The 15,282-nt window shown below is 54.4% G+C and overlaps 2 protein-coding genes across 2 annotated transcripts; one reads left to right on the forward strand and one right to left on the reverse strand.

Moving 5' to 3' along the window:
• The first annotated feature begins 6,070 nt into the window (after positions 1-6,070).
• Jsrp1 (junctional sarcoplasmic reticulum protein 1) lies at positions 6,071-11,741 on the forward strand. Its single transcript, XM_052747111.1, has 7 exons — positions 6,071-6,379; positions 7,634-7,756; positions 8,019-8,056; positions 9,375-9,471; positions 9,601-9,780; positions 11,036-11,121; positions 11,212-11,741. The coding sequence occupies exons 2-7, from the start codon at positions 7,639-7,641 to the stop codon at positions 11,683-11,685; spliced, it is 993 nt and encodes a 330-aa protein (XP_052603071.1). The 5' UTR covers positions 6,071-6,379; positions 7,634-7,638; the 3' UTR covers positions 11,686-11,741.
• Positions 11,742-12,637: 896 nt separating this feature from the next.
• Amh (anti-Mullerian hormone) lies at positions 12,638-15,190 on the reverse strand. Its single transcript, XM_052747133.1, has 5 exons — positions 14,568-15,190; positions 14,140-14,282; positions 13,874-13,982; positions 13,636-13,795; positions 12,638-13,535 (listed from the first exon to the last, which is right to left on the reverse strand). Exons 1-5 carry the CDS (start codon positions 14,977-14,979, stop codon positions 12,686-12,688), a joined length of 1,674 nt encoding a protein of 557 aa, XP_052603093.1. The 5' UTR covers positions 14,980-15,190; the 3' UTR covers positions 12,638-12,685.
• Positions 15,191-15,282: the final 92 nt, after the last annotated feature.

Here is a 15,282-nt window from a genome sequence, read left to right on the forward strand (position 1 = left end):
AGTCTAGATAAAACAATGTCCACATTCCCAAGAGTTGGGGTGTGGGTGGATGTAGGTTATTTGGTGAGTTATGGATGTTTGTCATCATTTCAGTGAATATAGTATATTGATACAAATTTAAAGTAATTTTTGTGATACTGAATGTGTGTTTCTACTCTTCTTAGAGATATTGTGCTTATTTAGCTCATTTAAAAATGGAATGTATAAATAAGAAATGAAGTTAGTAGTTAATATATAATATTTAAACTTGTAGTCACATTACATGTGTTTTGTAGGTTAAATAGGTATATTTTAGATAGATAAGTGGTCTTCAAATACTTCAAAGATGTATAGAATACAGCATTTAAAAAGATTTGTTAAGCTAAAATTTTTCGTGAGAGACATCTCATGAAATGAGACGAGACACATGAGACACATCTGATCTTGGAGTACCAATTTACTTCCGACATGTAAATTGAAAAAATTTCTTATGGGGCTGGAGAGGTGGCTCAGTGTTTAAGAGCATTGCTTGCTCTTCCAGAAGACCTGGGTTCAATTCCCAGCAACCACATGGTGGCTCACAACCATCTGTAATAAGATCTGTCTCCCTCTTGCATACATGCAGACAGAACACTGTATACTAAATAACTAAATCTTTAGGGGGCAAAAAAAAAAACTCCTCATGGAGTTTGCTTTCATTGTGGCAAGGTTAGCCTCTGGGCAAAGAAACTGCTCTTGCCTTTGACTGCTGACAACGTGCTGTGCAGACTGGACAAGCAGGACACAGAAAAAAAGATTGTTGAATTTTGCCAAAACAAGGCAGGAAAGTCCTTCAAAATTTCTGCTTCACAGAAGAGTCTACCAGATATTCTGCAGGACACAGAGGAAACTGATGATGAACTTTGCCAATACAAGGCAGGACAGTCCTTCAAAATTCCTGCTTCACTGAAAAGTTTGCAAGATATTCTGGGCCTATAGGCTGAAGATGGATGCCTCAACATTGCAGAGGAACTCTGGGTGACTGTGCAAGCAGCCAGATGTCTCTGTTGTTAGATAATATTACATCCTTCTGGGTCTTTAATGGAGTTGAAGACCAGATAGTTACAGTTGCAGTTTTCCTTAGTTATGATAGAAAGTAAGTTAGGTGTAAAACTTTGAAGTCACTAAGTGAGGATAGATAATGCATTATATTCTTTGAATATGCTAACTACAAATGGACAAAATATTGTAAATGTATTTCTTACTTGGTAACTGTTTTTGTTGTGTATAGTTTTACTATGTTAAAGTTAAAACCTTTCTTTTTATTTACACAAAAAGGGGAAAATGTTGTAGAATATTATTTTAAGCTGTGTTACATTTGTTTATGCTGTGGAACATTTGTTTAATGATGCAAAGATCTGTTGTATTCTTTTATGTGGCATTTGTTTAATTCTGTGAATCTGTGTTACTGTGCCTGTCTAAAACACCTGATGGCCTAATAAGGAGCTGAACAGCCCATAGCAAGGCAGGAGAAAGGATAGGCAGGGCTGGCAGGCAGAGAGAATTGATAGAAGGAGAGACCTGGGAGGTAAGGAAGAAGGAGGACATCAGGGGCCAGCCACCCGGCTACACAGCTGGCCGTGGAGTAGGAAATGATGAAGTTATACAGAAACAGAGAAAGGCAAAAGGTAGATGGGCTAAAGTTAAGAAAAGCTGGCTGGGGGGTGGGTTGGTTGGGAAGGCTTCGAAGTGGGAGGAGGGAGGACAGGGAATCTGTGGTTGATTTGTAAAATGAATAGAAAATCTATTAATAAAAAAAAAGAAAAGCTGACTAGAAACAGGCCGAGCTAAGGTCAGACATTTATAATTAAGAATAAGCCTCCATGTATGTATTTGGTAGCTGTGTGGCTGAGCCCCCAAAAGACAGACGATCAAAAATAAACAACACCACCATTGCATGTTAAAACTGAGGAGCAGCCCAAGGTTATTAGAAAAACAACTTTATATATTTAGTTGCTTGTTTGTTTGTTTTTTGTGGTTTTGTTTGGTTTTGTTTTTTGTTTGTTTGTCTGTTTTCTGAGACAGGGTTTCTGTCTGTAGTCCTGGCTGTCCTGGAACTCACTCTGTAGATCAGGTTGGCCTCAAACTCACAGAGATCTTCCTACCTCTGCCTCTTTAGTGCTGGGATTAAAGGCATGCACTGCCACCACCCGGCAGAAAACCAACTTTAATTTATCCAGCTAACAAACAAGAATGAGCACAAGATGATAGGCACCCCCAAGGCTATGCAGAAATTATCCTTAATAAACATAAAGGGGTAATAAAGGTAGATTACACTATGCTTTATTAACTTTAAATTTTCTAAATGCTAATGAGAAAGGAACATGGCAGCTTCAGAGAGACATTGGATAATGAAAAACCTGAATTAAATCATCCAGTATACTTCAAAGGTGTGTTGAATTCAGAATGGAAACCAGGATATGTGTTACATTGGGAAATAGGTCTTGCTTTTGTTTCCACAGGAAAAACTCTGGATACCATCACAATTGATAAAGATTAAATGTGAACAGGAGAGACTTCTTGATTAGAAGACATGATAATTCATCAACCAGCATGACCATTCAATCTAAAATAACTTATAAGACTAAGAAATGCTTTTCATTTGATCAGATATAACTTGCCAAAAGGAAAACTCCCTAAGGTTAGGATTGGGGCAGGGTTTTGTTTTTGTCTTTCCAGAAGAATGAAGGCATCCAGCTAAGGAATCTGAACATCACTGGACTAATGAGGCATCTGAAGAAAAACGATGAATCATCCAGAGAAAATGTCCCAAGAAAAGGAGTGAATTGGCCTATTGGTATATCACGTTTCCAACAGGATAAAGTTTCATAAATCTTCCCAAATGTTTGCTTCTGCTGTTCCCTACAGACACATAATGCAAATGGTCTTTTTGTAGTCCCAGTTCAATTAAAAATTAAAGCTGGCTTTGGAGTTGGAGCATGGCTTTCCTCTAAACCCAAGAATGCTTGTTAAGGAAAATCCAACATCTGTCTCATGTCAGAAGAGCCACCTGATATGGGACAGAATAAAAACCAAAAATCAAGGACTATTCTGTCACCACTAATCTCATAATTCTTTGGTTTTATTTTTACTGTTTAAAACTTTTCTTTCTTTTCTTTTTTGGTTTTTCGAGACAGGATCTCTCTGTGTAGCTTTGCGCCTTTCCTGGAACTCACTTGGTAGACCAGGCTGGCCTCGAACTCACAGAGATCCGTCTGGCTCTGCCTCCCGAGTGCTGGGATTAAAGGCGTGCGCCACCACCGCCCGGCAAAAACTTTTCTTAAGGTATAAATTTTATCTCAATTTTATTAGGGTCACCTAAAGATGCTGTTGCCCCCAGACAGTAGGAAATAATTTTAAGAACACAATACCCAGATTCCCAGAAGGTGGAGTGGGTGGATTTTGGTTGGTTGGTGGGTAGTGAATATTTAGCATTGTTTGGAGGGATTGGTTACAAGGTGTTATTGGTCTTGGTCAGGGAGGAAAGTAAACAGAAGAAGTTAGACTGAGGGATTTCTTTCTAAGAAGATCTAAAAAGGGGGTAAATATAGGAATGATAGAATAAAAGGGCAGATTAGTGAATCTACATCTGAACTAAAGAGCAACTACTAATCTTAAATGTTTTACATTGGTATGGATTTTTTTATGTTGATATAAAATTAAGTTTTCTTGTTGCAACATGCTACATATATGTTTCTACTTTTATTTAAGATATTGTAACTGTGTAGCTCATAAAAAAATGTAAAGTTCTAGTCCTTGAAAGCTATTATTACAAACTGTTTAGGATAATTAAGAAAATTCATGTTAGTAGTTAGTCACCTGTTACAACCAAACTTATAGTCATCTTAGGTATGTTTTCAAGGTCAAAAAGTGTATGTTTTAGATAGACAGGTCGTCTTCAAACACTTCAGAGACCTACAGAATATGGCATTTAAGATGTTTTAATAACATAATGCTTTTCATGACAGTGAGACATTTGCTCACCGGCAGCACCAATTTACTTCAGAAAAGGATGATGGGCATCGAAGAACCTCGGTATGGAGTTTGCTTTCATTGTGTCAAATTAGCCACTGGGCAAGAAACTACCCTTACCTCGACTGCTGACAGTATGCTGTACAAATTGGACAAGCAGGACACAAAAGAAAGGACTGCCAAACTTTGCCAAGACAAGGGAGGGCAGTCCTTCAAAAATCCTGCTTCACAGAAAAGTCTGTCAGATATTCTAGGCTTGTGGGCTGAAGATGGATGCCTCAACATTGCAGAGGAACCTTGGGTGGCTGTCCAGGCCCCCAGATGTTTCTGTCATTTCTGTAGTTTTGGAAGTGGCTTGCTCTGCACTTCCTGTTTACTCAGGTAATGTATCCTTCTCGAGTCTCTGATGGGGTTGAAGACTAGACAATTATAGTTTTCCTTGTTTCCAAATCCAGAAAAGAAACTCACAAGAGAGATGTGAAGTTTATAAAGGCTGAGAGATGTAAAAGCTTCAGTCTTTTCTCTAAGAAAATGTTTTAAGGTCTAGTTATGATAAAAAGTGAATTAGGTACAGTACTTTGGACTCACCAAGATAGGATAGATAATGGAGTATTCTCTCCAAAATTGCCAAATACAGATGGACTGGATGTTGTGAATGTAATTGTGCCTGATAATTGTTCTTATTGTATATAGTTTTATTATGTTAGAGTTAAAACCTTTTCTTTTTATTTAGACAAAAAGAGGGAAACGTTGCAGGATATTTGTTTGTACTGACACTCCAAGATTGTTAATAAAATTTACCTTGAATTAGAGGGCAGAGTTAGGGACAAGCCGACCAGAATTAGCCATAGAGGTTTTGGAGGACCCAGGGAATATGGAGAGACACAGGAAGTAGCAGGGAGGGGCTTAGAAAGATTTGTGGGCCTTTCTGGATCAGGGAGGGAGGAAGAGAGAGAGGAGGTCACTGGTCACTTCTCTGCTGCTTCTCCGATTGATCAGGTTTTTGCCCCTATATTTCACTCCTGAGTTTTTTTAATAATAATAAATAATAAATTTAGATAAACTCATCAGACATACACCAAAAACCTGAAGACCCAGAGCCAGTTGTGGTCACGGAGGAAGACGGATGAGGAGTTCAAGGCTACCCTCGGCTGTGTAGTGAGTCCCAGGCCGGCCTGGGCTGCCTGTGTGGTGCCGGCCTGCGATCCAGCTCGAGGGGCAACAGTTGCAATGTCAAAATCACCTGGTTCCGGTCGTCCAGGGTGACAGACTGTCATCAGGCTTCTGTTGGCAAGCGCCTTTACCCAGCGAGCCTGATGACCTGAGTTCAAGCCACACGGTGGAAGGCTGGAACCAGGGAACAGGACCCCAGAAGCTGTCTTCCGACCTCCACACATGCTCACACTGAACTTACCCAACATAAACAGATGTTAAAAAAAGTAACAACTAGGACATTGATAACAGTAACAACTATTTCCATATGGCTGGGTTGCGCTGGGCTGTGTTTGTTGATTGACTAAGCGACTGCATGGGCAGATAATAAATTCTTGGATGAGAAGTGTCATCTGTTCCTCAGAGCTGTGACGCACTGCGGTGCAGAACGCAGGTCCCCAGCAGGCAGCACAATTTCAGAAAGCGTCCGGCTGGAGGAAATTAGTCCCTAAGGGAGTGATCCCATTTCTGCCTCAGCACCATCGCGGAAGAAATCCCGCTTTGCACATGAGGATGAGCTGGGTTATCCCGGAATCTGGATTCCTCACAGAAGCCAGTTTACCAGGCAGTGTCAGATGATTCCCGTCAGGAAGCCCACCCAGCGCCAGTCCCTCAGTCCCTGCTGCATTAGCTATGGCAGTATTGAGTCACTGTGCCCACAATGCCTACCCAGAATCCCCCAGGGAGGCCTGGGGGCGTGGTCAGGGTGCAGCCCCGCCTAGAATCTCCCAGTGAGGGGCTGGGGGCGTGGTCAGGGTGGAGCCCCGCCCAGAATCCCCAGTGAGGGGCTGGGGGCGTGGTCAGGGTGGAGCCCCGCCCAGAATCCCCCAGGGAGGGGCTGGGGGCGTGGTCGGGGTGGAGCCCCGCCTAGAATCCCCCAGGGAGGGGCTGGGGTCCAGGATCTAATCCACATTACCGCACAAATAAATAAATAAACGTTATCGTCTACACGGAGAACGGTTCGGAGTCAGCCCACAGCTCAGCGCAGGGGTGAGCCGCGCCAGGGGGTCCCCGGAGGAGGGTGGCTTCCAGGCTGCCACCCTGGCCGCCGCCGCCTCCTCCGGCCCGGCCCTCTCCCGTCGGCCCCAGCTGTCCCCGGCCACCTGTTGCTGTCCATCATCACGGCCGCCGTCCTGCGCGCTACCCTGCTTTTCGGGCCCAGCTCGGAGACTGCAGGGTAAGAGGGGCTGTGGGGAAACCCGGGCAGAGCTGTGGGCCCTAGAGCGCGGTGAGGGGACCCCGACGTCCACCAGGGTCCTCAATTCCGATGACCAACCCCCCCCAGGGAGGGGCCGAACTCCCGGCCTCGCCTGTGCTTGGGCCCCTCCCCCATGGGGACCGTCTATGTTTTTTTTAATTTCATTTTTAAATTTTAAAATTTTTATTTTCTGTAAGTGTACGTGCTAGGGTACGTGTTAAGGTGCACATGTGGTCGTCAGGTGACAACCTGAGGGGTCTGGCCTCTCCTTCCTGCTGTGGGTTGTGGGTAAAGGGCCGGGCGGTGGTGGCGCACGCCTTTAATCCCGGCACTCGGGAGGCAGAGGCAGGTGGATCTGTGAGTTCAAGGCCAGCCTGGTCTACAGAGTGAGTTCCAGGACAGCCAGGGCTACAGAGAGACCCTGTCTCAACCCCCCCCCCCCAAAAAAAGGGGGGTGATTGAAGGACTGAATTCAGATCATCAGGTCTGGCTGCAAGCTCTTGTACCTGTTGAACCATCTCGCTGGCCCATACCCTCCCTGGTTTTAAAGTATTTCTGTCTGGGCATGGGGACACATGGGGGCAGCCACAGACCATGGAGACCACTAATCTAGGCCTGGGTCTGGCGTCAAGCTCAGCAGAGCCCCTGGCCTCAGTTTCTCCATGTGCCCTATGGAAACAGGGGCAGGAAGGCCAGTGTTGTGATTGGAAAATCCTCAGCACCCTCGTCCTGCTCCTCAGTTGTCCCGTGAGGGCCAGGCTGGGCAGGCTGCTGAGGCTTCAGCCCCCCGAGTCCTGGGTCAGGTAGGAGGCCAGCGGAGGGAAGAGCGGGGGAGGCCTGGGGAGAGGCCGGCCGGGCTGCCAGACTGACCTGTCCTGACGGCGTTAGACACCGGATAAAAATAGTCCGTGGTCGGAGAACTTGAGCCGCCCCGGGGAGCAGGGTTCCAGCGTGGGCTCCGGGGAAGGGGTCCCAAGGCAGTGCTGAAGGCGTGCAAGAGTGTGAATTTCTGCCCAGCATGGTGGCGCACATCTTAAACCCCAGCACCCCAAGGCAGAGGCAGGAGGATGTCTGAGTTCGAGGCCAGCCTGGTCTACAGAGTGAGTTCAGGACGGCCGGGGCTGCACAGAGAGACCCCGTCTTGAGAAAACAAAACAAAAAGAGAGCATGAATTTCTCCAGTGAGGACCAAGATTGGGTAAGACCACACCCTGTCTCCCTGCCCATCTTCCAGTCTCCATGACAACCAGAGGCTTGGAGGATCTGGATGGGGGCCTGGGCAGCTGCCTCCCCAGCGATGAGTTCCCGTTCCTGGAGGAACCACGCTCAGGCCGGCGGCCGGACGGCAAGGCCCGAGGTAGTGTGACTGATGGGGGCGCCTGGTGGCTCACCTCCCAGGCTGGGCCGGGCAGGCGGGCTCCAGCCCCGGACCTGCAGCTTCAGGGGCTGGTTACACGGCTCTGGGGTGGAATTCCCTATGAAACATGCTGCGTACCCCTTGCCATCCGAAATGGACGCTGTGGTCACCCATTTCCGGGCAGAGGAGTCGGGGTAGAGGATGGGATGGGATTGGTCAGAGGTGGTGAATAGTTCTGATTCTTCGCCTGTTCCACCAACAGGGGCATCCAGGCCGGCTGACTCGAGTAGCTGGACACATGTGAGTAGCTGTGGCCCTGGGAGCTGGGGACAGGCTGAGCAAAGGAATGGTGGTCTCTTGTTCTCCATCTCGCTCCCTCCCTTCTTCCTGCCTTCCTCTCCTTTCCTTTCCCTTTCCCTTCCCCTCCCCTCCCCTCCCCTCCCCTTTCCCTTTCCCTTCCCCTTCCCCTTCCCTCCCCTTCCCCTTCCCCTTCCCCTTCCCCTTCCCCTCCCCTTTCCCTTTCCCTTTCCCTTTCCCTTTCCCTTTCCCTTGTTAGGGTCTCATGTAGCCCAGGCTGTCTTCAAACTCAGACCTCAGGAAGGACCCTGCACGCTGATCCTCCTGTCTCCACCTTCTGAGTGCTAGGATGACGGGCACAGCACACCTGGTGTGTAGAGTGGTGGGCAGCTACAACCTCAGCTTCCTTTAGAGGTTTTTTCCCAGTGCGGCAGTGGCGGCGCACACCTTTAGTCCCAGCACTCCAGAGTCAGATGCAGGTGGATCTCTGAGTTCGAGGCCAGCCTGGTCCACAGAGGGAGTTCCAGGACAGTTAGGACTACATGGAGAAACCTTGTCTCAACAAACAAAAACAAATTTCCCTTCATTTTTACGTGTTCGGGTGTTTATTTTTATCTAATTCTTATTTTATGTGTTTTGCCTGCACGCACGTGTGCCTGATGCCCTAAGAAGCCAGAAGGGGGCGTCGGATCGCCTGGAACTGCAGTTAGGGAAGTTAGGGATGGTTGTGAGCTGCCATTGTGGGTGCTGGGAATAGAACCTGGGTCCTCTGTGAGAGCTACCCTGCTGTAACCACTGAGCCATCTCTCCAATTTCTAATGTATTCATATATACATTTATACTACATGTACATATGTATCCATATATTTTATACACGTAGTTATGTTAAGTATATGTGCACGTGTATTTGTGTATATCTGCATACACACGTACACATATGTATAATTATTTGTGTGTGTGTGTGTGCGCGCGCGCGCGCGCGTGTGTGGACACACGCTCAGCGTGGGGTCAGAAGCCATCGTCCCTGAGTCTGTTTTCTCCTTCCACCGGGGGTTCCCGGGGATCAGACTCAGGCTGTCGGGTTCGAGGCCGCCATCACTGAGCTGCTTGGCTGGACCCTTTGAGTTTTGGAGACAGTCTCTCTATGCAGCCCAGGTCGGCGGCGTCCAGCTGCAGGCCATCCTCCTGCCTCAGCCTCCCGGGTGCTGGGATTATGGAAAGGGTCGCTACCGCTCGCTTGTGGGGAGGAGGCGCTCCACAGCCCCCTCCCCGGAAGAAACCTGGACCGAGGCCCCTGGCGGCCTGACTCTGACCCCTGCAGGTCCTCCAGGCCCCAGGGACTGCAGGCGCCGCGGAAAAGGAGCTCGAGGCCAGCGAGGCTCCGGACACCAGCAAAGGGACGCCCAAAGCTGGGACAGGTGGGTTTGCTCGGCCAGGGTGCGCGGGGCGCGGGGCTGGACCCCGGGGCGCGGGGCTGGACCCCGGGGCGCGGGGCTGGACCCCGGGGCGCGGCGGCAGCCACAGGCCACCGAGCGCGCGTCCCGCAGGTCCCCGGAGCGTCCCCGCGCGCAGGAAGTTGCAGGCTGCGCCTCCCCTGAAGCCGCCGCCGCCGCCGCCGCCGCCGCCGCCCAGCGACGACCTGCCCTGGGGCGACCTGACGCTCAACAAGTGCCTGGTGCTGGCCTCGCTGGTGGCGCTGCTGGGCTCGGCCCTCCAGCTGTGTCAGGGTGAGCTCTGCGGATGAGGGACTTGGCCTGCGCGGGCGTGGGGACGGTGCCGAGTCCGCTCCAAAGGGGTGGGGTGCAGCCCGCAGCCTTGCACAGGCTGTGACTCCGCTGTCCCCGACCCTGGGAAGAGCCTGGCCACCAGCCCGTGAGCCCCAGGCTCACACCTAGGCTCCCAAGCCTGCCTTTGGGGTGTTCTGGGCTTGTCATTCATTCATTCATTCATTCATTCATTCATTTTGAGGCATGCAGCCCTGGCTGGCCTGGAACTCGCTCTGTAGCCCAGGCTGGCCTCAGTCAGACTCACAGAGATCCTCCTGCCTCTGCCCCCTGAGTGCTGGGATAAAAGGTGTGCGCCACCACACCCAGGCCTTTTTTTTTTTTTTTTTTTTTTGAGACAAAGTCTCATGTAGCCCAGGCTGGCCTCCCGATCCCCCTGCTTTGACCTCCCAAGAGCTGGGACGACAGAAGTCCCTCTTGGAGCCTGGCTTTCTTCGTTTGTTTTTGAGTCAAGGGCTCACTTTCTAGCACAGACTAGCCTGGGTCTCATGGCAGTCCCCTGCCTCAGCATTCTCCAGCCAGGATGACAGGCATCTAAGACCAAGCCTGGTTCTTCCACTCCTTCGTTAGAGAGGAAACCTACACACCCCACCCCGGGGCAGAGGATCCCCCACACACAACACACACACACACACACACCCCACCCCGGGGCAGAGGATCCCCCCCCACAACACACACGCGCACACACACACACACACACACACACACACACACACACACCCCACCCCGGGGCAGAGGATCCCCCACACACAACACACACACACACACACACACACACACACACACACACACACACACCACCCCGGGGCAGAGGATCCCCCCCCACAACACACACACACACACACACACACACACCCCACCCCGGGGCAGAGGATCCCCCCCCACAACACACACACACACGCGCACACACACACACACACACACACACACACACACACACACCACACACAGTTGCTAGTCACCTCTATGCAGCTTTGGGGGGCGGACAATGAACACTACAGAGGAGAGAGAGACACACAGAGACAGAGGTCTCTGGGAAGGAAGAGGTTGCGGTAGCCAGCGGCAGGAGCGGGCTGCACCTCCCCGGAAGGTGAAGTCGACGGCTGCAGCCTCGTCCGTCCCGCGTGCAGTTGTGGGGCTGAGTGGGAGGACGGCGAGGGCGCGCTCCGTCCTCCAGCCCAGACTGACTGACTTTCAGACGCGGTGGCAGGGGAAGTGGCGGTGGCTGCCCCTCAGCAGCGGGTCCCGCCCAGGCCTCCACCCCAGAAGCCAGAGGCGCCCGCGGTAAGCCCTGCGTGACTCCACCTCGCCCAGGGAGCAGGGGCCTGCGGGGAGGTGGGCGCGGACCCCAGGACCCCGCACTGTCTCCCGCAGCCTAAGCCCCAGCTCTCGGGGCCTGCACCCGGGCCTCCCGGGCCACCAGAGCCACCCGGGCCACCAGAGCCACCCGGGCCACGGGCCCAGAAGCAGGACCCGTCTGAGGCCACAGAAGCCCAGGGTGAGCCGGGGGGGTCCGCCCCGGAGGCCTCTGGGGAGGAGCGCGCACCCCTAGGAGACCGAGGGGCCCAGGAGAGGCCGCGGAAGGAGAAGCCGAGGACAGGAGAGAAGCTGAAGAAGGAGAAGCCGAGGAGGGAGAAGCCCGGGAGGGAGGAGCGGCGGCGGGCCACCAGGGAGCCCGGCCCGTTCCTGTCCCGGCGCCGGGAGGCGCGCGGAGGAGGCCGCCGGCCGTGGACGCGGGACTCCGGGGAACTCGGGCATGAGAAGCGGCCGGCCTGGGCTCCCCGGCGACGCCGTGACCGTGACAACCGGCCCAGACAGAAGCCGCGAGGGGGGAAGGGCCGCGACTGACCCGCCCCGCGTCCCCTCTCCCTGCAGCCCCCGCAAATAAAGCTCGTGCTGCAGCAGCCACGTGGTCTGCTCCTTTGTGCCCGGGCCCCAGGGGTCGAAGAGATGGGATGGGGTAGGCGAGATGGCCAAGTGGGTAAAGGCGCTTGCCGCCAAGCCTGACGACCCGTGTTCGACCCCGGGACCCACACAGTGGAGGGAGAGAACGAACTCCCGTTAGCTGTCCTCTGCCCTCCTGTGTTCTGTGCGACTGCGTAAGCACAGCTTGGAGTTCTGATCCTCCTGTCTCCACCTCCAGATAGTGCTGGGGTGACAGGTGTGCGCCACCACACTTGGCGTTTTGTTTTTTGTTTCTTTTTTGGTTTTTTGAGACAGGATTTCTCTGTGTAGCTTTGCGCCTTTCCTGGAGCTCACGCTGTAGCCCAGGCTGGCCTCAGACTCACAGAGATCCACCTGCCTCTGCCTCCCGAGTGCTGGGATTAAAGGCGTGCACCACCACCGCCTGTCCTGTTTTTTGTTTCTTTAAAAAAGATTTGAGCGTGTGTGTGTGTGTGTGTGTGTGTTGAGATGTGCAAGTGTCCTTACTGCTAATCTATTTCTCTACCTCCTTTTTTGGTTTTTGAAACAGGATTTTACTCTGTAGTTCAGGCTGACTCAAAACAATTCTCCTGCCTCAACCCCCACCCCCACACACAAATTAGTTAACTAATTTGAAAAGCGACATGGTCTGGGAGTTTAATGCCAGCTCTGGGGAGGAGAGGCAGGCAGATCTCTGTGAGTTCCAGGACAGCCGGGATACACAGGGAACCCTGTCTTAAAAAAGGAAAAGTGATGGGAACAGAGAGCTTCCTCACGGGGTGGTGTGTGTGTGTGTGTGTGTGTGTGTGCGCGCGCGCAGGCCTTGCACTCCAGAAGGGGGGTGACAGGAGGTCCCTCCACCCACAGACACCCCAGCTGAGTGTTTGCTGTTCTTTATTGGTGCTGAGTAGGGGCAAGGCGGGCGTCACCGGCAGCCGCACTCGGTGGCCACCATGTTGGGCACGTGGTGCGCGCTGATGCGCTCCTCGGACAGGCTGATGAGCAGCTTGCCGGCGTAGGCCGTGGGCACGCAGCAGGGCAGGCGCCCCAGGGCGGCCCCGCGCGCCTGCATCTTCAGCAGCAGCACCACGTGGTTCCCGTAGCGCGGGTTGCGGTCGGACTGCGGCCACGCGCAGGCGCCTTGGCAGTTGTTGGCCTGGTAGGTCTCGGGGATGAGCACGGAGCGCTCTGCGCGCAGATCCACGCTCAGCTCGCGCAGCGCGCACGGCCCGTCCGTCGCTGTCCCCGCGCTGCGCGCCGCCCTCCCGAGCCCTTCCCGCCCACGCCACTCGGCCCGCAGGCCCTGCAGCGCCTTCAGCAGCAGCAGCGCGCGCAGCGGGTCCCCGGGGCTGTGGGAGTCGTTTGGGCACAGCGCCAGCAGGCGCGCCAGCAGCGGTGGCGCAGCGGGGGGCAGGCCCGGGAGGCCCCGCAGCTCTGAGGCCGCAGCCTGCAGCTCCACGGCCACCCTGCGTGCCAGGCCGGCTGCCCAGGATGCAGAGGCCGGGCCCTGCAGCGGCGCGGGGTCCCCCACCGTGGCCGCAGTGGGAGACAGCAGCAGTAGCAGGGGTTCCTCCCCATCGAGCAGGCGTTCCAGCGCCACGGGGTCCGACAGGTTGACCAGGCCCTGTGGGAAGCTGGCCAGCGCCCCAGGGTCCAGGGCCAGACGCGTGTGCGAGGCCTGCGACGGGGGTCCCCGCAGGGCACGCACCAAGCGAGTGAGGGTCTGTAGGAAGGGGTCGGCGCTGTGTGGCAGGTCCTCGGGTTCCAGGGACAGCCTGGAATAGAGCGCAGTGGGCCAGCCGTGAGCACCAGAGGCTGTGGCCGCGCCCCCTCCCTCCCCCATCTTCCCAGCTCCTGCTCCAGCCCTGCGCGCACCTGGGCGGCGGGAAGGGCACGGTGTCCAGCTGGCCCTGCGCTGGCTGCGGCGACGGCTGGGCAGGGGGCAGTAACAGCAGGGTGGGGGTCATGCGTGTGAAACAGCGAGCGTCAGAGCCGAACAGAAAGGCCTGCAGCCGGCCGATGCTCAGGGCGGCACCTGCGGAGGTGGGCACCTGCTGTCTGAGCAAGGGCTAAGGCAGCCTCTCCCAGGTCCCTCCCCTCCGCCCGGGCCTACCTTCTGGGCGTGGCTGGAGGGTTAGGGCGAGGCCGGGGCCGCTCCAGGCCCCCGAAGGGACGTCCACAGCCAGCACCAAATAGCGGGTGTCCGGCGTAGGGCAGAGGTTCTGTGGACACGGGCACTCAGCTGGAGTGGTAAGGACGCCCAGGGTACCAGGCGCCACCCCTCCCATACTGGGAGAGGACTCCCAGGGGTACTCCCGACCCCAGGGACCCTTCCACCAGACGGCTGGTGGGGGATGGCCCCATTCCACTCTCAGGTACCTGTGTGCCCTGCAGTCCAGCCCCTGTGACGGTGACCTGGGGGCCGGGTCCAGGGTACAGCACCAGCAGGGCCTGCTCCCAACGGCTGGCTCCCCCGGGTGGAGGCTCTTGGAACTTCAGCAAGAGCGTGGGCTCCCATATCACTGTGGGCCGAACAGAGGTGAGGACCTGTCCTAGAGTCCCTCAGCGGGAATCTAACTGGGGTCTCCTGGGGCCATGCAGGCCTGAAGGACTGACCCAAGGTGTTGAGGGAGGACCTTGCTTGAAGGGACGGGGTGACCTGTGCCCGTCTGGGATGGAGTCTGGGGGCTGTGCTCTGCCATCCTGCCAATGGGACCTCCCCGCAGCCTCCGCCGAGACCTTGGGAGGAGCCTCAGGCAGTAACAGGCCCAAGGCACAGGGTCTGAAGAGTGTCCTCACTCACGTACCTTCGTCCAGACGTAGGACCAGCACCTGCTGACCCCCAGGCTCCCCCAGCCAGGCCCCAAGGCGCTGCAGCACCGGCAGGGTAGCCTGGGCGTCAGAACTGCAGACTCCGAAGGTGGCCAGGTCTTGGGGTCCCCAGTGAGACTCCCGAACGGCCTCCAGGAAGGCATGCTCATAGCTGTGCAGGCCCCCTACCACCCTCAGCGGGGCTCTGCTTGTGTTGCCCATGCCTCTCAGCGTCACCAGGCACAGGGGCCCTGGGGGAATGCTCGGAGGCCAGACCCCATCTTCCAGGAAGATGAGGCCCCCGGTGCTGGTGGCCCTTTGGAGCTCTTCTCTGAGGGTCTTGGCCTGTAGCGCAGCCCCCGCGGTCACCAGCAGTAGAGCCAGCGGAGAGAGGGGTGGTCTCTGCATGGTGCGGCACCAAGGGCCGGGAGGCCCTGCCTATATGTATGGCTGAGCCAGCGTGCTTGGGAGGACACCCCTATCAACTCCGGAGGTGACCTTGGGGGACAGTGCATGGCACCCTGTGTGCCCAGCAGGTGGGAGGTGGCCTTCTCAAAGGGCTTTCTGTCCTCGGAGGCAGGCCCACAGCTGCAGAAGCCAGAGCTGTCCTTGGGTAGTTCCCATCTGCCTAGGGAGCCCACCTGGAGGACCCAGGACCCGGGGTCACCATGCCTTCAGTGAAGGCATGCAGTACCCGCCCGTCCCCTCCAC

Source organism: Peromyscus californicus, unplaced genomic scaffold (genome assembly GCF_007827085.1).
Source record: "Peromyscus californicus insignis strain IS unplaced genomic scaffold, ASM782708v3 Scaffold_1__1_contigs__length_55948999, whole genome shotgun sequence".
Taxonomy (NCBI): Eukaryota; Metazoa; Chordata; class Mammalia; order Rodentia; family Cricetidae; genus Peromyscus; species Peromyscus californicus.